The sequence below is a fragment of the Strigops habroptila genome, chromosome 16, assembly GCF_004027225.2.
Source record: "Strigops habroptila isolate Jane chromosome 16, bStrHab1.2.pri, whole genome shotgun sequence".
Classification (NCBI taxonomy): Eukaryota; Metazoa; Chordata; class Aves; order Psittaciformes; family Psittacidae; genus Strigops; species Strigops habroptila.
Window position 1 is genome coordinate 8,280,313 of NC_044292.2, and position 26,161 is coordinate 8,306,473.

At 39.9% G+C, this 26,161-nt stretch overlaps 1 protein-coding gene across 4 annotated transcripts; it reads right to left on the reverse strand.

The window, feature by feature from the left end:
* Nucleotides 1-7,754: 7,754 nt before the first annotated feature.
* GABRD (gamma-aminobutyric acid type A receptor subunit delta) lies at nucleotides 7,755-24,657 on the reverse strand. 4 transcript variants are annotated; one of them, XM_030508201.1, is made up of 9 exons: nucleotides 23,880-24,657; nucleotides 16,854-16,966; nucleotides 16,682-16,749; nucleotides 15,541-15,761; nucleotides 14,809-14,891; nucleotides 12,384-12,521; nucleotides 11,337-11,489; nucleotides 10,540-10,751; nucleotides 7,755-9,674 (listed from the first exon to the last, which is right to left on the reverse strand). In XM_030508201.1, the coding sequence occupies exons 1-9, from the start codon at nucleotides 23,945-23,947 to the stop codon at nucleotides 9,375-9,377; spliced, it is 1,356 nt and encodes a 451-aa protein (XP_030364061.1). In that variant the 5' UTR covers nucleotides 23,948-24,657; the 3' UTR covers nucleotides 7,755-9,374. The 4 variants fall into 4 exon arrangements, with proteins under 4 accessions (XP_030364061.1, XP_030364060.1, XP_030364062.1 ...); XM_030508200.1 differs by having other exon boundaries at nucleotides 11,337-11,492; XM_030508203.1 differs by having other exon boundaries at nucleotides 9,544-9,631; nucleotides 11,337-11,492.
* Nucleotides 24,658-26,161: the final 1,504 nt, after the last annotated feature.

Below are 26,161 nucleotides of genomic sequence, written 5' to 3' on the forward strand. Positions count from 1 at the left end.
CAAACAGCTGGTTTCCTGGTGTGTCTTAAAACGATTTTCCAAGTAAATAAGCTATCCTGGCAAAAGGTTTGCTTTGGGGCTGTTGTTGATCTATTTACATCCACTATTGGGCAACGGTAACCCACCGAATTTGAGAAATAAACCAAACCAAGCAGTCCAAACTATAATAGTGTTTTGGAGTTGAGCATTCATAACCTGTATTTTGAAAATGGCAAAAAAAAATAAAAATCGATCCTTAGTGTCTTGCTATAACCTTGTGTACATCTACATCAAACTCTTCTTAGGCACCATCTAGCACTTTCACAAGATCTTTATGGGTGTTTGTGGGTGTGTATGTGTTGATGAGTTTGCACCAATGTAGCTCTGAACTTCCTTTTGGTGTTTCTACAATGTGTCAAAATACAAATAAATAATAGTTAACTCTAGTTTAAGTATCAGTAAAGTGGCAAAACTTGTTCCTGTCAGTCTAGATGTTTTCTCTGACACCAAGGAAATGCACCAAATGGTTTCATTTACCAGTCTTTAATCTGAATTACTCGTTTATACGCTGTTATTTTTATCTTAGTGGGAACTGTCAATATGGTTTCAAAAAGGGCCCTTAAATCTTCATCTGTTCCAAATTTCCTCTGCTTAAAATGGAGAACATTATGTAGGATACATCTATGAACATAATTCTTTCAGGGCGAGCTGAGCTTTGATGTCCTGTCACATCAATCAGACGGCTTCAGCTCCTTGAGTTGTTGGATTAGGAGATAAAAGGTAGCGCAGTTCTTCAAAACTGTGATTTGGGGTGTTGTGTGGTTTACTGTTGTTATTTTTTCCTAGCCAACCTACTGAGGACAAAAAGATTGGGTACATTTTCAGTGCTTGTAGAAAATCTCAACAATAATATTTTTACATCTTGCAGAGAGATTTTGTAGTTGTTCGCTTAGTACTAATGCTGTTATTTTAGAAGTCTTATTTTGAGTTAGTTTGTATTTTCTTATATTACAAGGCTGTTTAAACACTTCAGTTGCTTGGTAGATGCTTCCCACTTCTGGGCAGATGGCATTTTTTGGAGAGGATGTCAGCTTTGCTCTGTGCAACTGGTTTGAAAATGCAACATGTTGTATGACCATTGCTTCTGACATATTGTTTTTGAAACACGATCAGCTTCTGTTGCCCTACCGTTGTAAATCTTGAATTATTCCTGAGCCTTTTTTCCATGGGGTGTTGGGTTGTTTTTTTTTCCCCAGATGGCAGTGTTGCACTTTTATCTCCTACTAAAACATCCTCAGCTTAATGAAAAGTTGAGATATTGCTGATTACTATACCTAGATCTGACAGCTCCTACAGATAATTTTATTTTATTCCAGGTTTAAAGTGGATATTTTTTGCATCTAAAATTTTAATTCTCTTTTACATTATTGTTATCTCCTGATATCAGATCTTTTACTCTGAAGAGCAGATTATGAACTGATCTGTTTGAGAAAGAAGGCTTCAAAAAAGCTTTTTCCTCAAGTATTTCAGTTCTGTTTTGAAAATAAGTCCTACCACATCCAGCACAACAAAAAAGGAGTTTCCCATTCTTGCATTCCTTTCTTTATAAGATGAGCTTTGGCAAATCACAAGTCTCTGTCACATGGCCTAGAAGAATTTTTTTTAAGTGTTGGGATAATAGTTATTTTCTTACCAGTATTTGTAATGGGGTTCTATAAGAAAGAAGAGCTCCCTCATGCTGGAAGCAGCCATATGGATTTGTCTTCCTATTTTTTTTCTTTTAAAGTCACTGTGGCTTATTAGCAACCAGGATCAATAGCAGCCATACTGACCAGGAGCTACTGCAGTCCAGTGGAAGTTATTTTAAGGAGGACATACTTCATTTGCAGAGCATTCTTAGTGAAATGTTCTGTGTTAGCTTGCATTGTTACCGCATCACCTCATCCACAGTGGAGCTACTCCTCTTTTATGCAGATATGGCCATGGTGACCATCTGGCTCCACACAGGTAATACTACATTCAACCTCAGCATCCAGTTGTGCCACAGATTTAGAGCAGCAGTGGAGAGAGAACACTGATTTGCTGAGGAAGCTAATGTTGGTATTTCAACTGCTGCAGCCCACTAGTCTGATGTTACCTCTTTATTGAACTAAAAGTTCTAAACATCCAGAGTACTGGCTTGAAAACTTAATGTCTTCTTCATTATTTCATGGTACTGTTGTCTCTGACAGTAACTTCGAAGACTCTATGTATTAAAGCATGTATATCTGCACATTTCCAGCAGATGGCAAGATATTCCTAGGCAACTGTCTGGGAAACAAAATTGTATATAAAATGCTTACAAGTGGTAGTGCTTTATTTTAATGCTACAGGCTGTTGAGAACTGATCTTTGAAAATAAGTTTAAAAGGAAAAAAAGTGCTATTTAATGGTTTGGAAGCTCTTTGACTAAACAGAACAGCTGGTTTAGTGCTGGTTGAGATTTGAGTGGGAGGCAAAGGCACTGCTGGACTGAAAGCATGACGTGAATTATCAGTCTTAGCTGTGAGGCTCTCAGCTTACTGTCGCTGCCACTTGATCACTCTCATCTCCAGAGCACTCTCTCTGGCTTACAAAAGGCTTTCCTTTGAGAGAAATACATCTCTCTAGAAACAAAGATCAAAGGATGCATATTTGTTCTGGTTCATTTTATTTCATGGGTGAGGAATTAAGCAGAGATGAGGACCGCCATTGTAATTTGGGAGCTGTTGTCGCTATATGGATGTTTATCCTCTCCCCTTTCCACCGGTGTAAGAAACAGGGAGGAAAAGCTCTCTGTTTTAATTTTGGTGGTTCAATGAACACATAAAGTTGTGTAATTAATTAGATTAATTAGCAAGTGGCTCATCTAGGACCTTCACTGCTTAAATGGCTAAAACTATTGGGAATGTTCCTGCTACCGAAGGTTGTTGGAGATTTCTTGTGCTGTATGGACTCTTCACAGATAGGATTATGTACAATGTTTGTCTTAAAAATTTAGAGAGAAAGATAGAGAGTTGGAAGTTTTTACACCTGCTGACTGTGTGGCAGAACTTGCAGTTTTTCTACCTTTTCTTTGCTGAAATAACTTCTTTTTTTTAACTGCTCTATCCACAAAATACTTGTATGTTTCTGACAAGATTGACCCAAAAAAAATCTTTCTCCTTTTCTCCCTCCTAAAGGCTTCAATTAAGACATCATTATGACAACTAGTTCTTAAAGACAATTGCTGAAAAAAAAGGGGTAATCAGTACTAGTTGTACCTCAGTAGAAAAAGACAACAGGTATCCTATTGATATCGACTTCAATCTTCACCTGTATTAGGACCTGCCAGCTTCACTAGGTTTTAAAGATTTAGTAGGGAAAATGATGATTTCAGACTATTAAATAAACAACAGATAAATTGAGACAGCTGATATCTTCAAATATATGTGAAACGTGAATAAGTGGTTCTTTGTCGCTCTAGAATGAAAATGCATTCCCATAGAATGTCTTTTTCAGATCAACCCAGCAATGTGTGCAGACATACAGGCTGCTCTTCAGCCTCCTTGTTCTTTTTTTGCAAAGAGACAGCTATCCTTTCTGTTGAGATCAGTGGCAGTGAAATTATTGAGTCCAGTGGGAACAAATTTGAACCAAATGCCACTAAGTTTGGATAAAAATCATACGGCAAAGCATTAATATATTTGAACAGGAACTGGAGTAATGCATATGTCCTACATAACATCAGAAATCACCATGGTAATCCTGTGCAGATTTTCTTGCTGGACTGAATATTAGTGTTTTTCTAACCCATGTTAAAATAGACAAAATGAATAATGTTTCAAGACTATTTTCAGTCAACACCTCCCTTACTTGTCTGTCTTATGTAAGATAGAAGCACCCAGAAGCTAACTCACTCTTGTTAACACCACGTTAACCAGGAGGATAAAGAATTCTATGGGTAGCCCAAGCTACATATGTTTAAAAGCAAATAAAACCAATCCTCTATGCTACTGTATTTATTTTTTCAGGATAATTAAACAACCTGCCTCTGTAGAAACACAATTTTTGCCTGCTTTCGTTTTGTATATGTTCACTAGCACACAATACACTCTAAATCACAAGGGCTCCCTTCTTGCTTCGTAACCTAGTCCTAACTCTTTGGAAAGCAACTTTTGCAGAACGGTGAACTCCCAATAACATCTGATCAGCTCTATTGGTGCTATATTTTCTGACAGCCTGGGCATGACTGTCTTCTCAGATTTGTTTTTGCTGGGCAAGACTTGGTAAAAGGAATAGCTGTGACATAAAGCTGGTATGAGGAGAAAAGAGATCCCTAATACGTTATGTGACAATGGGCTTAGATCCTCAAATGCATTTTGTTTAAGACACAAGCTGTCAAGGCAGAAAGAGACTGTGCCTTTCCCATTTCAGCTACCACATACATCCAAATAGACATGTTCATTACCAAATCTGTATTCTGTTTTCATTAGGAATTAGTTATCTGTGTTTGTAACATATATTGCTCACAGTATTATTACAACATCAAACGAGCTTTCAACCACTGCACATGTTTTCAGCTGCTGTAATGAAGAGGGCATGAGAGAGTTGCTTCAGATTTTTCTTTAATGAAAATATTCTCAGAAACTTTCAATAAGCTTTTTGTTATCTATCCTGCTTCACAGACAGCTATGCAAGGGTGCTGTTTTCCTCCTCATATGAAGCGCTTTCTTAGGTTAATGACTCTGAGTATTTAAAATCAGAGCAATTGTAGTAAGTGTTTTGTTGTACCAGCAGCAGAAGCCTCATTGAGTTAAATTGGTTTCGCTACATTATCTATTAGATCAGCAAACCAGTGAAGAACTGATGTGAGAGCTTTAACTGTGAGAGCATTTAAAAACGCTTTCATTTTTACCCAGAAACAGGACAAGCATTTCTGTACATTAACCTCTTAATAGCGCCGTCACTGCCAGCATTACTTTCTAGCAAATCACACAGTATCTTGCTCCTCTTCATCTTGTGTTGATTCTTTTCAATCTCTTGAGGCAGCAACAGATATTTTTTAACATAAATACAGTAGTCTGCATAAGTGCCCCCCAGAAAGCACTCATGAATACAGAATGGTACTTTCTTTTCCGTTGCCAAGGCCAAAGTAGAGTTTTACAAGCCCTTGGGCACCCAATAGGCAGGATTTCATTAATGGGATGAAACCTCTGAGGTTATTTTGGTTTTCCTTCTAGTGCATTTTATCTTCCAGTTCAATAGTTGGAATGTCTATTTTGTCCATTTATAGAAGCTCCGATTTCTGTATATCTACATTTTATCAACACTTCACATTTAGAATGATTACATTAACATGTACCCCACTCCTTTTCTCACAGACACGCCAGTCCATAGAGCAGTACTTTAAACTGCTGAAAGGAATATGAATGCTTTCAGGTACAGCACAGAAAAAGTGCCTTCTGATCTGTCACATACTGGTTTTGTTGGGGTTTTTTCCCCTCTCTTTGGTGTTAATGCAGCCCATCCAAAGGCAGCATTTAACTGACATCAAATTTATTTATTTCTCTTTATTATCATGAAATTAGGGTTGAATAGGGCATTGTCTTTGGATGTTAATACATCTAAAGTTTTAATGTCAGATGATTTTTAAGTATGATGATTTTTCAAATTAAAAAAAAAAAGTTAAGCACACACAAAAGTGCAGAAGATCCAAATTTATGCAAACCTCCAATCATTACACCACACTCCTGTACTGAAGTTTCTCCTTAAAAAGAGTTTGAATGGCATCTGACTTTTCTATTTCTGGCTCTGGAAACAGATTTAAGAAAATCCCACTCTTGATGGTTGGAGGTGTTGTGTCTTGTGCTACTCACGCAAGTGCAGTAACAGTAGCTGAGACTCCTCTCCTCCCCTCTGAGTCACCTTGTTCCTGGAATGGACACAACAGCCATATGTATGCTCACAGTATGCATTTCTGACTCCCTGCAGTGTTTTGAGGTGGTTATTTTCCCTTTATTTATGCTTCTGTTTACAGCATTGTGATAGTCTAGCATTCTGGCTTGGGTTTTTTTGAGGAACATATTGCTGTCACCTTTTACTTTGATCAGTCACAGCTAAGGTGTTCACCTTGAAGACCTGCAGTCAAACTACAGAAAACATTCATTGACTAAATCTTTTGAAGAAGTCAGCAGGACATGCAGCCTATGACTGCCTCCCAGTCATAGGAGGAAGAACTGATTTTGTCCAATAACCTCATGTGATTACTCATTTGGCTTCAGTGTAAGGAGTTATGTCAGGTGCACAATTACAAACCATTACTGCTGAAGCAATTAGATTAGACATTGCCTTTATAATATCTGCAGCTACCTTCTTGCTAATTACTTGAAATAAGCAGCCACTGCACACTAGAGGGACTAGGTCAGTGCTTTTTCTCTGCTCTTCAGTAACTGCGATTCCAAAATAATGGATTGTTTTCTTATGATTCACACTACACAAGAACTTGCTGCGAGTATTTCAGCTTGATTTAGTCAATAATTTCACTCTTAGCAGCAGATACTGACCCTGACAGGCAATGTAATAAACTAACAGCTAGAGAAACCAGCAGGATACAAAAAGGTTAGACTCTGCTTTCACAGCAGTAGTTAATCTACTGATTTTAAACCAAAGATTATTTCTGGTTTAGGCAAGTGTAACAGAGAAGAATAAGACACTTTCTACACTTTCTAGAGAGTGGAGTACTGTTGTAGTGATAAATGTTCAAAGTGCTGAGCAGAATATTTCACACTTGCCTATGAAAGTTTATCAGCCAAGAGTTACATTTAAACTTCAGAGGCTTCTGAGGCCAGGCAAGATTTAGATCGGATGTGAATTGAAAAAGCTCACTTTAAGCTGTGAGGAGAAATAGAAGGGATTTAAGATAGGACCTGACCCGGGATCATGGAAAAAGCAACAACTTAGTAAAGAAAAGGCATTGTAAAGTCATGCTGCTGGTGGTTTTATTCCACTCTGCACTTAATCATATAAAACGGTACAAATGATCTAGAAGACAGCAAGAAGGGTGAACTTCTTTGGGGGAGAAAGTGATTAAGTCCAAAAACATACTTAGGAAAAAAATGGTGTATTTCTCTAACGTATTATTTCATCAACATCAGGAACAAACACCAAGAAAAGTACAATCCAAAGAGGAGAAGCAGGAGGAAAAAAGAAGCCTGATTACCTGCATGTATTGAAGGACAGGCAGAATTTCATTAGCTTTCTGGATAAGGTGAAAGTTGGGTGATACTTTGCTTTAATTCAGTATGTGAGAGTCTTCGATACTATGGTAAACAGCACCATGTAAGTACTAGTTGGATGCACTTACCTACTTGGAGAAGAGTTGTCTCTCCTGAAGGGTTTTTCTTCTGTAAAACTCAAAGATATAGGAAAGAAATCAGTATCATTATATCAGTTTTGCAGAGGATGCAGTGATATGACAGAACTGAGATTCTCCAATAAGTTAGTGGCAAGATCTGGGACCAGAATCCAGGTGTCTAAGTCCAGGGCTAGACTGGTGAGATTTCTGTGGAACAACTCCAGTTTGCACTTGCCAGCACGCTGTTGGCAGGTAAATTTCCATTACAACAGAAATTAAAGATTGAGGTGAACCTAACCCTGACTTAGATGGGAGCATATTTTCTATTTTTGCTCAGTTCAGGATCACTACTTTTTCTTCAAAGCATTCTCTTACTTCATGACATTGAACAAATCTTATTTTAGGTTATAATTTGTGTTTAAATGCTCTGTCTTTCAGTGCTGGTCATACAAAATCAAACTATATGTCACAGATAAGTAAGGCAGGAGGAGCAGAGGCACACTGCACTGTGATCAAATGCATGTTTCATCCTTATTGCAATTATTAATCATCAGCCACTGCATTCAAGATCCCCATCTTCAAAGCCCAGCATAGCTCTTCTCTTATCTACATCTTTTGTCTTGTTTAATCTCACACCTACCCATGCTCCCTTCCATCGTAGCCTTCAGCCACTTACTCTGCTTCTTTCTTTCCCTCCCTCTCTCACTTCATATTTTCTTTTGTGTCAGCCTCTATATTTAAAACATCATCTCACTTTCAAGGCAACAAAATCCTCAAAAAAGTTTCCCTTTTGAAGTGTCTTACATTGGTTTACTACACTAACAATATTTTACTTGTTTTAATTCATATCCCAAAATATTTAATATGTGGAGTTTTTTGGATGTTTGGAGCTGGTGTTTGTTGTGAATACTGTATTCATTTGCTGAGTTCCCTGGAATTATTTACAGAACAAAGTGTTATTTTGCATGAGCTGGGTGAGAGGCTCTAATCCTGATTTAAGGAGTGTGTGCATGAGTACCCACAAATTTCACTGTCAAATAGTGGAAGTGAAGAGGCCTAACATATTAGATCAGCCTTTGAATAAAAATGGCAAAAATATCCAAAGCAACGCAGTAACTCGGAGCCAGTTATGACATTTTTTTACTTCACTCAGCTATTTAGGGACAGATGCAAAAAGGATATTTTCAGAGGCACACATGGTAGACTCTCACTGAAAATTAACAGAATGAATTCTAAAGCCCTTCCTGAAAATGGACTCTGAGTTCCTTCATTATCAGGCTGCTTTAAAATTTTTCCTAATCCAACATAGGAAGCCTGAGTTTTCCCCGTGTTTCTAAATCACTTTTATCTATTTTGAGGCCTATTATACTAATAAACTTCACTGTATTTAAGTGTTTAAACTTTCGTTAGCTTAGATTTGAAATGTAATGCAGTCATTATTAACAATTCAGTAGAATCTTATGTAGTATATTTTATTTCATGCTGTCACTAAGAGTATTGAAATGTTTTCAATACTTTATCCAAGACAAATAATAATTTAAGAAAAAGCCCCCACTCCCCTCTATTCTCTTTTACTTTGTTCATGAGATTTTTATTATTAAAACCTCCACCACTACTGTTAAACCTGGACCACCCCACAGAAGGCCAGATGCAGAAAATTACTCCTGTATGGAAGTGAGGAATTAGCTCTTCCATTACAAAAAAGGAAAGGACCTGAGTGTGAAAAGCTAAATCTTCATTACTGATGAACACTTAAAGTGGAGGAAACCCATGGTAATTTACTATTTAAGCTTTTGCTGTAAATATGTACATATGAAAAATTGTCTCATGGTAATCCAGGAAATTAGGAGCTGGAATTTTTTGGCAGCGTACAGTTGTTACTGTCTCAAACCAGATGGGTAATAAATTGCTGGTTTTAGTACGAATTGATAGCAGGACTTTCTTGACTTTAGAAGTACCTCAAGCTCTATTGAGAACAGATAGATCCATACAGTTTCTGCAAGAGCTGTTTAGTCCGTAGGCATTGTTCAGTTTGTAGCTCTTCACATTGTGTATGCAACCCAGTATATAACATTGACTGCTGCAAAGGCTGCTGGGAACACGGCTCTGGCATATATATCAATGGTATCAGCATCAATGGGCTTAAAGAGGGACTTCAGACCACTCTTCTTATCCAGTTTCATTATTTGCCGCTGTTTTGTCTCTCCAGTTTCTATTTCTATTGTGCCATAAGATCCAGGCATGCTTCTGGGAATTCGGTGCTGCCTGTTGGAAATGGCCAGTTCCTGGCTCACACCAGCTATGGAAAGGGAAAACAGAACAATGGCATTCTTCACGTTTATCTGCAAAGGAAAGAGGAGAACTTATAATAGCAATTTATAGGGCAAAGGTAGTTCATACAAACTAGACATGATACTGACATGGTGAAATACCTGTGAGATCCATAGGTGCTGAATGGTATTTATCATAAATCGCAGACTGGTTTGGGTTGGAATGGACCTTAAAGCTCACCCAGTTCCAGCCCCCTGCCACAGGCGGGGACACCTTCCACTAGACCAGGTTGCTCACTTGCTTTGGCAGAAGGATCACTGAAAGACTCTGGGCTACAATGTTTAAATTCTGGTTATAATTTTACATGCTCAAAATTATCAAGGCACCAGTAAGACAACATGCTTAGGCCCTCCTGACTCAGAACAATTGACTGACTTCAAGGACACAGTTATCCCATTGTGTGGCCAAAGCCCACAGGCAGTTCTCAGGCACTTGTCAAAGCCGAGAGAACATGGAGTTGGGACAGAAAATTAATATGGGTCAGTCGTATCTGCTACAGCTTAATAAAATTAAGTAATAAATAATCATAAATAATACCCAAGGTGCCAGAGAGTTCAAAAATATATAGGCCTGGACTTCAAATTGTGAATTGTCAAAAAATAGTTCCTTAATCAGTTCCCCTGTGCTTCATCACTAACAGGCATGTATGTACATGAAGAAAGCAGCAAAGCACATCTGGAGCTCCTGGAAGAAATCTCATTTATGACCTCCTTTGTTCAGCTTCACTGGGCTTCACACCTACATGACTTGGATCCATGCTCATTACACCTGTACTTAGCTTATGCAGCTTGGGTGTAACAAATGTAATCTCCAGAGGACAATGTTGAAGACCACAGAATCTTTTGCAAAGTTACTCATAATATTACACTTACTGACCTCTGCACTCTGCCTTCTTGCCTTTAGCTTGTTCTTTTGCTTTTTCATGTAGTCAGCATTGAAATGTGCAAATGCATATTCGACCAGTGCAGCGAAGACAAACACATAGCAAATCCAGAAGTAAACATCAAGTGCCTTGATGGCAGATGCTCGTGGAAGCGAAGATCGGGCACTGACCATCAATGTAGTCATAGTGAGAACAGTAGTTATACCTGCAGTCAGCATGAAAAATTTTACTTTAGGTTTCACAGTGTACATTATAATAAGTGTATTTACTAATCTGAAGACGAGGAATATTTTCACAGTAGAAGCCCCTTAATATTGTGGCTTCTGATTTTCAAAACAAGGGAGCTCATAAAAAACTGCCTTGGTGTGACGAAGGCAGCTTTGAACATGTTATTCTTGGTTTTGTCCTAGATCGGGACAAACAAAACCAGAATTAACTCTCAAAAACTCTTGCATCTTACAACCCTGACTCAGGCAAACAGATCCACAAGCTTTAAGAACATTTTTTTGTCGCTGTCCCAGTTCCTTCAAATCAATTCTTTCATACATTTGCCTCACACTCACTGTTACTTTTAACCCTCTGTAGGTGGTTATCTTCTGTTCTTTACTGAGGCAGCTGCTCTGATAGCATGACAAAAATTAGAACATGAGGGAAATCTTTTAAAGGACCATCTCTTCTGCAGATGTAAACAGAGTATTCATAAATGCATTTTCATGGAAAATGAAGATTATTAAAGATAATTATAACTTGAGCACACCCTTCCCTGTTAGTTCCCCAAACTCTGTTTTACCTAATGACACTCGGGCAGGCACTGCTGACTGACTGATCCAGAAGGACACCCACGACATGGCCACGAGTAAGATGGAAGGAACATAAGACTGAATGATGTAAACTCCTCGATTTCGGCGAAGGTGGAAGTGGAGACTGAGCCTGGGAAACTGACCTGCTGAAAAAAAGAGCACAGAGACACCCTGTGTGAACTACAGTTAGGCTGATACTCAAAATAACATCTCCTGTAATGATACAGATCTACATTCTAAAACATCTTTTGGACGAGGATCACAAAAGCTTTTTCGAATGTTGTTCAATTAGGTTTCATAAACTCTGCATGAGGTACTACAGTTCTCATCAGTTAAGAATAGGTGAAATGATTTGTCTCAGGTCATATCAATGCCAGCTCTGAAAATATGAGTCTTCTCAAGTAACAGTATTGCTTCAAAATGTTGTACTGTCTTATCATCTGCTGTAGAAAGTCCTCCAGATACTAAATTTAGATTTTTAAAAGGCCAAGTTAATTTCGAACTCAAAAAAGAGCTTAGAGGAGATGTGCAGCATAAATGAGAGTCTGAATACATGAAAGAGGATGAAAAATCAGCAGGAAAGAAATTACTCCAATCTTATACAAACATTGCAATAAACCCAGTGCTACGCATACACACCACTGACTTCTACTGCACAGAATTAGTATGATCTGACTGTACGTCATAAGCTTCATAACATCAGGCCTGATGGAAAATTTTCTTTTTCGGAAGTTGCAAATTAGGTCAAGAAAATGCGAGCGATACCTCAAGTGTTTTTATCCAGTGCTGTCTGGGTGCTCCAAACAGGATTTTGTCAAACATACAGAGCTAAAGTACATAATATGCTACAGTGGGTACCTGAAGGCTCAGCAAAGGTTGGCATTTTTTAAAAGTGTAAGTTGAAGAAAATTCTTATTAAAAACCTGACAGGTTCTTAAATTAGTAAATTAAGAAGCAGGATTTTCTATTATAGATACAGGTTTCGCTGTCCAGGAAAAAGTCAGATAGTGTCCCTGAATTGAAGACAGATCTGTTACCAGATTTGAAGTTCATAATTTCTGTTGTGAACTGGTAGTTGGTAATTGTGAACTGAGCAAGCTGCAGCTTATCCAGCCCATGGATCTCCTCCTGGTTTTCTGACCAGTGGTAGACAATGTCCTCTGAAGAGTAGCCATCTGCAAAAAGAAAGCTGAATAAACACTAAGTTTGAGAAAGAAATTTAAGCACTTGGAGGATTCTAGTGGAAGTCCTCTAATTCCTCTGCTATGCTGATTTCCATCAGTCCCATTGCAAACATGCTGTGATTCAGTCTGGATAATTCACTGTCCTGGCAGCATCAATGTTGCCAGTGCCACATTGGGGTATTTTTCCTACAGGGAGAATAATCCAAGTTGATTCACACTGACTAGCAATATGTGGCATGGCACAAGGCAGTGCCATGAGAAATAGTCAAATTACCTCTCAAAAAGATCATTGCATACTCAAAGTCAAGTAACTGTTGCTGTTGTTACTCAATCTAGCTAACTTACCGCTGCACTGGGCTTGGATCTCAGAGGCACAGAAATTTCTGATTGTAAAAGAAAATGACTACTAAATCTGATCTATCTATGCCTATCCTACTGAAGACAGATCAGGTTGTAATTCTGTATGGCAAATCTATCTCCAAGATCACACATTGATTTAACAAGATAGGTACTCTGTACCAGTCAGGCAGCATTGGAGAAACAGATTTCCTTTGTCAGTGATTCCCCAACGCCCTTAAAAAGTATGTGTCCAGTTGGGTTTGTATCAACCCTTGCAAGCCTTGCAGTGCTTTTACAAATAGACACTGCGCAAGGTACATACTGAATTGTTCATAAGAATCCCCACTCTTTGGAACAACTGTTAAGGCCTCCACCAGGCTTAAAGTAGTTTAATAAGAAAACAATGTTTATGCCAACAGCCTATATGTCGGTTTTCTGTCAGTTCTCCAAACAGCTTTTGAACTTCATATTTTCCCAACCAAAATGACAAAAAGGTAAAGGTTTCAAATTCATGATTCTTGAAATTCTAGATTCTTAAAGTTTTGTAAGAGATAGTGTGTGGAGAAGGAAAAAGTCAAGTTTGTGCAGCCAGTTAGAGAAGAGCAGTACACCTCAGCCCCATGCCTATTCTGAGATGCACCTGCTTGACATTCACCATGTAGATCAGCCTGTTAATGGCTGCGGCTGGGCACGGGTGGCAGCTGGAAGGTGACTACCAGGGAGAGGTACAGGGCACCAGGGACATGGGCGAAGGGGGAATATGTATGAGGGGACTTATGTGGTATGCAAATCCACAGGAAATTGAGCTTTGCTAGTTTCACTGTTAATAGAAAATTTACTACTAAAACATTCATTTGTTTAAGAGGCTTTATTTCTGCATGTTTGTTTCACTGAAATCAACCCCCTCAAATTCAATTTAAAAATTCAACTACCACCAAAACTCCCTGCAGAACGTGCTGGGAGAGAGAATCGGTTGCTGGTACAGTGTCTGCTGCCTCTGCATTTGGTGATTACATAAGTAAAACTGTAGATTGCTATTTTTGACAAGAAAAATGGTATTGTGGTTAATTGCCTAGAAAACAAAGTCAGTGTTCAAAAGGAAAAAGATGAACTTGCATCAATAGGCCAGTGGATCTGCTCAGAAACTGCTATTCACAAATCTCTGGAACCCTCAGGACCTGAAGGCTCCTTGATATAAAACCCACTGTTGTGGGGAACCCAGGACACCCACAAAAGGCCAGTTCATTGATCTGGTGGGCTCTGCTTGTGTCAGTGATGAATTTCAGTCAAAATTGTTAATGCTTATGGGAATTACACGCTGATCACAGACAAAATACAGGTTGGATAAAATATACATTCATTCTTCACCCTCCTTTGAGCAGAAATGAATTTAAGCCAATCCATGAAGTATTCTGATTGATTTTGTGTAACAGGTACAAGAATGCCTAACCAAGCTAAACAGATATGTAAGGGTTGGTCAAAATTGTATTCATTGAAAGCAGGGAATTCTTTTTCCCGTTTTCTCATAGACAAAACAGAGCACATCAGATTTTGCCTGTGGGTTTCTCTACTTATCCTCACTGGATTTGATGCAAACCTCAGTCATGCTAGTGACTGTCACAGTTGTACTGGGTTTTACATCATGCGCACAGATCCAGACATCTGTCAGCAGGACTGTAGGTTGTTCTTCTTCACTAAATTAAATCCTACAGTTTTGAACTGGATCTGAGCTGAACTGGTATTGAAAAGTCCACAATCTAATGCCCAACACAGAATGAAGGGATTCCTGTTTGTACCCATTATTTCTAAATCCTAAGGCACCCCTGACATTTCATGGACTAAAGCAGAATCATTCCAGCAAACTCCAGCAAGCCGAGTACCATATACACAGGCTTTACACAAAATACAGGTTATATGAAACACTGTACTCAGCCCTTACAGCTCTCCAAATCCAACATGCATTCTTGCTCATCCATCGGGTATTTGGAAAGGTCCATGTCACAGGCCACTGTTGAGGTAATCCTGTTCCAAGCAACGTGAACACCAGTTAGATGCATTCAGATAGACATGTCTAATGTCAGAGGACACTTCAGCTACTTCTGACGATGAAAAGGACTTTTCTGAGTCATATCTACTCCCTTCCACTGTCCCCAAGATCACTACAAATACTTTAAGGGTGACTTTGGACTTACAGTTTCAAAACTGCACACATAATTTTTTAGAACATTACACAACTTTAAATATAGTTATTGAATTCTGGGAAAAACACTCTTCCAACGTGAGGAAATACTACTTTTTCTATTTGAAAGATGGGGAAGTTGAGCCTAAATCAGGCTCATAGTTCCCTTGGAAAATAGCGAGAGAGTGGAGAACATAATCTTTGTCCTCTATTGAGCATATTGCCTGCTGACCAAATAGTTATGAGGTGCTTGTCTCCCATTAAAGACATTCTGATAGTGATCAGTGATGATGCAATGTTGCCAAAGATACCTTCCTGGCAGTGTAATCCTTGAAAAGCAAATGGATCTCTGGTAGGAGTCACCAGTACTTTCTTCCATGTTACATTAATAATTATTTCAAGAAATCATCCTAGGAAAACCGAGAGATTACTTTATAGTCTGTCCAAAAAGTTAATCCATGATAGAGTTCACTTGCACTCTTTCTCACTCACCTGATGCTGTATAAAATAACTCCATCTGGCTGGAGCCTGATAAGTTTGTTTTCTACTGTCACATCATGGAACCAGGCAGACTTGGCATTTACTATGAAAGTATCTGGCAGCCAGAGCTTGTCCACAAACCGGCTGTCCAGGCCCAGAGTCTCATTGGTGTGGTTGTAGGACAGGCGGTCGTCTCGCCAGCTCTGGTGCAGGAATACTGTCATGGTATATTCCTGCGAGAAGAGAAATCCCAATCAAAAAGTGGTGCTAAACAAACACAATTTGTTTATGTCTTGAGTCATAATGGTAATGTCTCAATGGTCTGGAGACTTGGTCAAAAATCATTGTATTAACCTAGAAATGTAGTAACTGCTTCCAGTGCAAGTAAGTATTTTTATACTCAGTCGACCATAGAGCTGCACAAGTATTTTAATTTGTCATATGCTTCTACCACGGATAAACCCAAGATACCAAAAAGTGATTCAATGTCAGTGTTACATATAACATGTTGCATGAGTTGCATATGTCCTAATGAAGAAAATCAGTTTATGTACCTCCACAAGTGCAACTTTTGTTTTTGAAAGCAAAACTGAAAAAAACCAGGTGAAGTTATGCATCTGTAATGAAGCAAAAGGATGGAGAGAAAGCCAAAGTTTTGATTTTAAAATTAAATCTGTTGTGTTTCAGAAATGCAGCTAATCCATGTCAATGCCTGTTTATGTGATTTGTAAGCTGTTATACTCCATTGTGTTATTGGAAAGGCTTTACACAAAACCAGGAGCATCTCACAATCAATCGTTCCCTTAGCTTCTTTTTGGAAGTCTCTGTGGTGAAAAGGAATTTGACAGAAGTTGGTGTTAATGCTTAAAATACGGCTTTATGTTAGTATGTGCTGCACAGATCCAACCTTACTAACTGCAGTAAGAAATCTCAGTGACTTACGCGTGTCTAGATTCTTGTAATTGCCAATGTCTGCCAGAAAACACTCTGCCTGTGTCTTAAAATACAATATTTGTTCCCTGCAGCATCTTCTTGTGGCAATTTCTCTACTCCAAACACGTTGGAGATCAACTGTCTTTCTAGTTAGTTTTGTACAGTTTCTGTCACTGCAGTACATACGTTCACAACTGGATAGATTTAACTGATAACATACCATGTTCACTTCTGAGATGTGGTCGATGCTGGCTACTTCAATTGCGAGAGCAACATTAACAGGAGGACCTGAGAAAAAACGTTTAAATTTATATCATCGAAATACCTATAAAAATATAGGTAGGGCAGAAGGATTGTAAGAAACAAAAGAGAGATTTTTCCCAAAGTCTCACCTCCAATCCCAGGCCTGAAGTTACGTGCATACCCTTTCATTAAATCATCCAGGTTGGGTAACCAGGATATTTCGATGTTGGAACCTATGTAATCTCCAATATCAGTCATAGCTCTAGGTAAAGAGAATAAGTATCTTTTAAAACTTGGCCATGCTCACAAACAGAAAACTAACAGAAAATGGGAGATATTGACTTCTTATACCAGAGATCACCTACACTATGACCAGCTATACTGACAGAAGAATACTGTATATAGATAGGAAAACCATGTCAGACACTTCAAATGAAAACATATTTCAGGCAAGTCTGTGGCCTTTCTGAAATACAAGCACACACTTCTTCAGATTTATTTCTTTAAAAAAAAAAAAAAAAAAAAAAGTAGGCAGAAAATAGATTGAGAAATTTAAAGAAAGCATGAGGGAAACCAATATATTTTGTATACTGTATAAAATGCATCTGTGGATGATGAAATGCATCTATCTGGGTAGCAGTTTACAGCAGCTGTGACAGCTCTTAGTACAGCTATGGAACAGCTGAGATGAAGAGGGCTGGTAATTTGTCAAATGTGATGGGTAAACAGTAAGAATTACACACCTGGAGTTTGGATTTAACGTATTTGATATTGTGAAAAGGACCTCTGGGCCTCAGGAATGTGAAAATCAATGCTAATAGAAGGTGTAGAAACAGCTGAGAACTGAAAAAATATGGCCAAGAAGGAGAATTTTTTAAATTGAGGCCTTGGCAGATTAAGGAACATGAGACTATGTTGAAATTATTTTCTTTAAAAATGTAATTAATTGTAACTTGGAAGCTTCAGCCATAGATATGTAATGGTAATTCCTATTCAGTAAAACATCTAAGCTCCTTTTATAGGTAAAGAATGATACTTTATGTCTTTTCCTAATTAGAATAAATAACTCTAATACACTTGAATGAATACATCTGCCTAAAAATCTCTTTGCTTTTTCAGTAGAAAATGGTGCTTTTCAACTGCAGTTGCTAAAACCGCAGCCAAGTTTTATAAAGTGTTTTGAAAACGATGCTCGTCAGAAGGTGACTCCCCTGTAGCACCCTACCTCGCGCCTACATACGCAGTAGTACAGAAGTGCCTAGATACAAGTAGTAAAATTAGAATCCCATGTGTATTTGAGTACTTATCGCGAGAAAAAGAATAAACTCAAATTCTGCTGCTCCCCTTTCGCAACAGGTATTGCTACTTGTGTGCATCAAGAACTCACCCACAGATAACTGACTTACAATCGATCACTTGCTATAACAGAAGTAATGTCATTGTAAGAACTGCCAGGAGCCTCGTCTGTTTTGAAAAAGCATTTACAATATGCAGCAGTTATCCCGTGCTAGTATTCCATTTTAATGGCATTAAGGAGAGCCATAGAGCTAAAAGGAAGCCAAAATGACACGTGTTGGGTTAAAAACTGTGGGTTGTAGCTTGCCATATGTTCTAAGCAGATTACAATCTAGAGGGAGTTTTTCTTACATATCCCTGTCACAATTAAAAAGAATCTTGCTTCTATTATTAATAAAGCCTTAGGGTCAGATCATCAGTGTACAAATGTGTTGAAGTCAGTGAAGCTATATGCACTTAATACCAGTGGGAATTTATTAAAGTATTACAGCTGAAATAATTTTATGGCTGGATTTACTTTGTTGATGTTTATACTACTGGTTCATTTTAAACTGCCTTTGAAATGGGCAACAAAATGACTCTTCCTCAGTTACTGCCATTCTCACACTGGCATGGTGCTCACAAAATGGCTTCTAGATACTCAAAGAGAATATGCGAGTCAGAGTAACCTTCAGTTTCATTTACAGACAGTTATCACTGAGTTACCAAAAGCTTTTGCTAATATTAGGCTTTTTTCATGCAGATGATTAAGGGGCTGGAACATCTGTCAAGTGAGGAAAAGCTGGGAATGCTCAGACTGGAGAAGGCTCAGGGGGATCTTATCAATGTATGTAAATACACAAAGGGAGAGTGTAAAGAAGGCAGAGCCAGCCCCTTTGCAGCGGTGCCCAGTGACAGGACCAGAGGCACAAACTGAAACTCGGAGGTTCTGCTTGAATATCAGGAAACACGTTTTTTACTGTGAGGGTGCCTGATTGCAGGGACAAGTTGCCCAGAGAGACTGTGGTTGCCCTCCTTGGTGATATTTAGAAGCCATCTGAACGTGGTCCTGGGCAACTGGCTCTGGGCGGCCCTGCTTGAGCAGTGGTTGGACCAGATGACCTCCAATGGTCCTTTCCAACCTCAACCATCCTGTGATCCTGTGAACCTGTATTTTACCTTTAAATTGCCCCGTGATCACATTAAACAGCCATATTCTTCAAATGACATTGTTAGACTAACACAGAGGATGGTAGAGCAAGAGAAATAATACAGACACAAGAACTAATGTTCTAGCAGGGCTCTATGCTTGGGGGTGTGACACAGCATGGTATAAATGAGCCCAAGTTTTCCTTGTGTCAGTTTAGGTCTCAGGTCATACTAGGTCCTCCAGTACAGTAGAAATCTCCCATTCCCCTCATTTTCGTTCCTCAAGAGTATTGAGGGAGAAGAGAAATAACAAGCTCAAGAATATTATTCTACCTAAAATATTTTCATTTCTTTTTTATCTGGTGAAGACAAAAGTGTGGGTATTAGCAGACAGTATTGCAGTCCTCAGTCACAAACGATGGCTTTGGAAAGCAGAGGTTTATTTTTGTGGCATTTCACAGGCCAGTTTGCGAAAACTCCTTTGGGCCATTCTTCTAGACTTGCGTACATCAGAACCAGTGCTTTCAAGTTACGTGAAGGATGGTGAGAGAATTTCATTCACCCTTGATAAGCAGTTGGGATTAAATAGGACCTAAAATATTACTCATTTGTGGTACCTGAAAAAGGAAGACCAGCATAGAAAATATGCATTGGAAGGGATTAACTTTTCCAAGTGTAAGCAGTAAAGATGAAAAGAAAGGAAACTAATATTAGTTGATTCAGCAACTTCACTTTCTGATATAAGCTGCTGTAAAGCTTGTTTTAGTAAGAAAAGGGCTTTGTAAAATTAAGCTCTTGATTTGTAAAATTCAAGGGGCATAACAGCTCATCAAAAAGCTTATCTTTGTTTTGCACCAGGCCAGAGAGGGGTGCTTGGCTGCCTGAAGGGCAACATAGTCATGTGTACTAATACCACTCTGGAAGTCATTCCCAAATCTAAAGCTGGATGTAAAACATCTTCTCCATGAAAAGCATAGTTAGTTCTCTTGCACACAAGCAAAGGGGAAAGTAAATCACTGATAAAGTGGGCAAACTCTAAAGTTCTTCTTTGCCAACAAATCTGTTCTTGACACAGGTTAGGGAAAGCTACTCTAACCAATGAATCTCAAATGACAGAGCAAAGAAACTCATCTCTTTCAGAGCTACCTACTATCAGTTCTAGAATAAAAAGTATATCTAGCCCAAAATCCTTTCTGACTGAGCTGACATCTTTCTCCCAGCTGCTGCAGGACCATTGCATTCTCCTGAAGTGAGGTGATCTGAAGGAGATACACCAAACAACTTGGACAGCACATCTTTAAAGCGCTTGTCAGGCCAGAACACTGCTGGAAAACGGTTGCTAGAAATATATCAATATTACTAGAAAATCTCTGGTAAGTATTTGAATTACACCAAGGAAGGAGGCAATCTGTATGCTCTGTGTGAATGAGTGCACTGCAGCTGATGAACAAGACGTAACATTAGCAATATTGGTTTTGCACAGCAGCGCCAAAAGCTCAGCAGCATCTTGAAGTCAGTGGCCAATGAGATACTGATTTTAGGTCACACTCCCAGGTGCAGTGCACTAACCTCTTGACAAACACATATAGCAGTAAGATGTGGAAAATCACTTTTTGCATCATCTGTTTCTTCTTTAGGTCTGCTAACCTGATTCTTCTGGGGACTGTGACATAGTTGTTATATGAATCTTTAAACCTGGTGGACAGAAATACCAGTTTGATACTGAGGATGGGATAGACTACATTTAATTTTCTTTAAGATATCTTTTGGGGGCGAATGTCCCAGATGTCATCACCATGAAGGAAACTTTCTTGGGGAAAAGGACAAGGAATATCTTGCAAGGTCAGTGAACAATGTGGCCTCTCTCAAACTCCAGGTTTATCCAGAGCAGTATGTGTATCCCTCCCATCTGCCATTCCTGACTCTAAGTGAAGCTCACTGTAAACCTTTTGTATTTTGAAATGTAATTGAAAAAGCATTAAGCTTAATTCATGGCAACCTTTCAAACATCAAAGCCCTATTTCCTCTCTGTGAGTTTTAAGCTACAGAAAATGGACCACTCTTTGCATACATTCATGTGCTAAAGCTGCTCTGTTTCCATGAATAGAAGTAAAAGACTGAGGGAGACACATCACAGAAGGACAATTATATGCAAATGTATAAAAGTCATCTAACGTAGTAGAATCTTAAATATAAAAGATACACCTATTTTTAATTAGAGAATTAAAATCTCTTTCCAGAAAGAATTCCAAAGCACAGGCATACACTCCAAAACTCCTATCAGTAGTACTCTTTCCTGCAAATGAACCAATATTCCAAAGTGTATTTCAGCAGATGATCTCATTCACTGTGGCACATTTATTACCGCAGCATCCACAGCACACCAAACTGATAAAATAGGGAAAGCTCCAGTCTTTGCCCCAACCACTAACCACTGTCTCAAGCAGACCAGAAAATACCACTTTTTAAAGATGTTTACCTGAAAACAGCACTGGCATAAGCAGGATGTGCTGGCTTAGGTCAAATTTGGCTCATTCACTTCAGTCAAACAGTACACACGACAGAGAAATTGCTTCAACTACAGCTCCTTAAAGCACCCCGAAAGGGTATTCAAAACCACTCTGAGGAAGTAGCTTCATGTTCACCTCACTCCCCTCCTCTGCCAAAACAGAACATTATTTTAACAGCTCATTTTCCCTTTGGGAAGTCTTATGTCATACCATGAAGTTCAGTTCTTTTTTTCAGTATGTTTTTGCTTACACCTGTCAGTATACAGTCCATAGAACTCTCAAGCAGAGAATTTGGTGGGTTTGGAAGTTCTTTGTCATCCCAACCATGAATCACATTACATTTAGAACACAAAAGCAGAGGAATAGAATGTAGCCATTGGCAAGTTTGCCCATTATTATGAAACTACAATATTAATAAAATCCTGCTTTACATAAAAGCATCTTTTACCCCAAATAGTTACAGAATTAATTACAGAAGTCCAAGGAAGAAGAATAAGGAAATTAATGTGCTTCTTGGGCCCTTCCAAGGGGAATTATTTCATAGGTCATCTCTGTGTGAGTAATTTTACTGATGCAAGGATAGAATTTTGGTTTTGTTCTGTTTAACTCCTCAGAAGCACACACACAGGTCACTTCTTACAAGATCAAACAGTGTTCTGCCATAGCCATGCTAAATCCAGAATCTTCAGAAAACTTGTACTGAACAGACCAACTCTCTTTGACCACTGAATCTCTCACAATTTGACATACTTGGAAAACTACCATAAATGGAACAGTCGGAATTTCACAAGGTATAATTTGCCTTGCCTTACTCTGTGCCACATGTGTATGTATTTCTAACAAATGGCTCATCACATGTGTAACTGGAGGAAGAAAGTCCAGTAACTAGGTTATTAATCCAACTGTAAAGTCATTTATCCAACAAATTACAGGCTGCACAGATCCTGGCAGTTGCTGTGCCTAAGAACAAAGACAGAGGCTGACTCTTCCCTAAAATTCTTCTTTTCTTCTCTTATACTCAAACACCACTTTTCAATCTAAATACTTAATGCTAGCCCGAGCACAGCTAGAGAGACAGGATCATTGACATTATGGGCAAGATCTTGATGCCCTTAGGTCACAAGCAGTATGTTCTCTGCCTTCACTGTAGCGCTGGATTGCTTCAGAGCATGACAGTGTCAGCATCTGACCCTGGGTAACAGCCTCAAGGTCACAGGATAAATCATTATGTCAGTCCTGAATAAGAGCAGTTGACTTGGCACTTCCTCTAATGCCAGATCCTTTTCCTTCCCAGGGAAAAGAATCAGATCTCACTAATTAATTCCAAAACCTATGACAGCAATGTTATGTCTTACTACAGTTATCACTTTTCTTCTTACACTCCTCCGAAGCTATCAGTAATGCCTGTGAAGTCGAAGCAGGAAGAGTGATGTAGACATGGGTTTCTTACATACAGCAAGTTCTTTTTCACTCCCCCTTCTATTTCCATTGCATAATCATGGCAAGCTTTCTCCACATCCAGCCTCCAGATCTGGAGAGCATATAGAAAGAGCATAGCTGGTTGCCTAGCTAACACCTCCCGAAGAAATGTGACTGCGAATTGCAAACATAGATCTTTACAATTTGTTATTTTAAGAAATGGTTGGCGTTCTTCAGACTTTTTTTCTAAGATCTCTGCCAGTCTCTTCCTCTCATCTCAAGTTCAGGATTCTTAAAGAACCCATTAGAAAGGAATGTCTCTACTTGGGGGTTTTAATTATACCTATGGAGGCCCCAAGCAAAGATGTTCGGTTCGTACCCCACTGGCTGTGCTGGATTTATGCAAGAGTTTGTCATTCAAGCAGGCCCCCTACAGAGCTGTTATGGGGATGAGGTTGCGCTGGCATGTGCAATGCCATTACAAAAAGTGATTGCCCCCAATTTAGAGCAAATGCCCCCGGGAAAAGGCTTCTACAGGCATCCTGTTACAAACACACCCCTGGATTAACCCAAGGAACTGCTGCTCAGTTGGCAGAAGTGCGTCCTCTGCTAGAAAAAGGAGGAAAAAGAAAACCCTAACAAACCCAAGATGGGGCACACTGAGGAAACTCTTCAGTCAAGCCCCTTTTCTCCTGAGCAGTCACTCGCGGCAGCCGTAGCGCTGGGAGAAGCAGGAGCCGCGGCCAGACCCGGCAGTACCAACCCCACCACAAAAGCCCTCTTAAGGCCGGCCTAGGATAGAACGATAAGACATTTTCTTACCTGGTACACCTGTGCTGCTGGGTGCACAGTAGGACCAGGGCAGGGAAAACCCAGGTAAGCAATTCCATTTTACTCCCATTTATTAGACAGTGGCAAACAAAACCCAGGTTTCCCGGCTTTCTTGGCAGCTCCGCAGCTCCAGCAGCGTTGCCATCCTCGTTGGCTCGGTAAGTTGCGGCTGAGTTTAAAGCAGTGCTGTGATGCTCAGCAGCAGCAGCAGCCTCCCCGGTCTCTTCCGTGCCCGGGAGCCATGCAGGCAGCCAGTAACGGGGCGCAGGGCAGCTCCACTCCTCTGCGGGCACCGGGCCGTGCCCCGGCGCCCCTCACCGCCCCGCTCCGACACGGTGCGCCAGGCTCTGCCTCCGGCCGGTCTCGGACCTGAAATTAACCTCTGGAATGATAGATAAATCCCGCCGAACGCGGGCGGGAGCGAAGTAAAAGTGCTCCGGAGATACTAACGTCCTGTGCGAATAATTGCAGAGAGGAGGAGGAGACGGTGCCGGGGCGAAGGCGGTTTGGCCGCAGCGCGCAGGCGGCCCCGTGAGGGCTCGGGAGCCGGGACACTGGGAGTGCGAGCGGCAGGAGGCGAGGCACGGCTCGGTTCGACACGATGCAAGTCTCGGCTGCAGAGCTCCGGGGCGACCGCAGCTGCAGCCCGCCCTCGAGCAGAAGGAATATAAATAGGAGGGGGCTCCTCTGAGGGGGAGCTGCCGCCTCTTCCCGTTTCAAGAGCCGTCTCAGGCGGGTGCTACAGACGCAGCCCCGGGGTTTCACAAAGTTCTGCCTCGCCGCTTGCGGGTCCCCGAGGGGCTCCTCCGAAGCGAAACGCTTCAGGTTACTTCAGCGAGCTCGGAGCTGTGGCACTGCGTTCGCCCCGCTCCATCCCGCGGTCGCACCGTTCGCACGCCCGGAACCCCCGCTCGCCCCGGCGGGACGCGGCCGGCCGGGGAGAGGGGAGAGAGCCCCGGCCCGCGTCCTTCTTGACTTGCAGGTCAAACTCGGGTTTCTCCTCCATATTCGCCCTCTTCTTACCTCCTCCTCTGCCTCCTCTGCTTTTTTGGTGCTGTTCAATTTAGAATGACAATTTTAAAACCAACCCACAAAGGAAACACTGGGAAGGAGACATTTTAAAAAAATATCATACAGCACAAATGAATGTGTAGATTCCTTAAGTAAATGAAAGACTACACCAGGGGTAAAGTGTTCCGTTTATCTTTTCCCGTGCTTAATTTAGTAGTACTATTCAATACCAATATTTCAAATGACAACTAAAGGTTGGTGGATGAGGAGAATAACAATCTCCTCCTGGTGGATCCAGGAGGAGAAGAGAGGTACGGATATACACAATACATACAAAAATGTACACAGCTTTACACCTTTCAGGGTATTTTCAGTTGACCTTCTTTCATATTTTTCCTACTCTTAAGGCTGGTGTTCCAACGAACTATGTATCTACTCTGAGAATACTCCTTGGACTTGTTTCTCTGGCTAAACAGCCATCATCTAATCTACTACTAACAAAAAAGAGTTTTCTATGTCTTCAGCATTCACCTGTAAAAATAGCGAAATTAGCCAAGGCAAATTGTACATGTATAATGAGTGTGTGTATCTTATACATGTATAACACATATGTATGTGTGTCAGTATGTGTACTTTCGTATTTTATACATATATAACATGTATGTGTGTAGGTATTTGTGTGTATTTTATACATGTATAACATATGTATGTGTGTGAGTGTGTTTATTATGTGTTGGTTTAAGTTCATTATGGCAGCCTATGCTCTAAAGGCATAGACCTTGCTACAGATTTGACCACTAAAGCAAGTAAAATGCAATGGCAATCCTCTAAACAAACCACTATCCAGAGAATTTTATCTCTACAACAGTAACACTTCTAGCACTCACTCTCTTTGATCCCATGAGAAAGTTCTTTGCTGTCAGTGGTTCTGATACTGCAAAAAAGAGGAAGCGGATCAGTTACATGCTTTCTCTAAATTCAGCACACTAATTCTCTTTCTTCTACCATCTCTTCTACCATCGTGCTCTTTTTTCAGCAAAAACCAGGAAGGTGAATGTCCATAAAATCCTTAATGCAATTGTGATGGGAGTATGTTTAGCCTCAGGATTGTAATAATTTTTCTAAAAAAACCCTTGCAATCAAGATATATTATCAGGGTTCTGATTATTCCTTGAAAAAAACCTGTCCCATCCCGTTCATTGGGCATTGCATAGGGATATTTATCCAATTGTGGAAAATATCTTCAATGATCTAGGTTTCAT

What these genes read in the sequence shown, in the direction of transcription:
- GABRD (XM_030508200.1), bottom strand. Translation starts at nt 23,947, where the DNA reads ATGGAATTGCTTACCTGGGTTTTCCCTGCCCTGGTCCTACTGTGCACC. An exon ending in CATGTTGGATTTGGAGAGCT is followed by an intron (nt 12,522 to 14,808) that starts GTAAGGGCTGAG and finishes TTCTTTTTGCAG; the next exon opens with ATGGCTACTCTTCAGAGGAC. An exon ending in CAAGAAGGCAGAGTGCAGAG is followed by an intron (nt 9,675 to 10,539) that starts GTCAGTAAGTGT and finishes TTTCCTTTGCAG; the next exon opens with ATAAACGTGAAGAATGCCAT.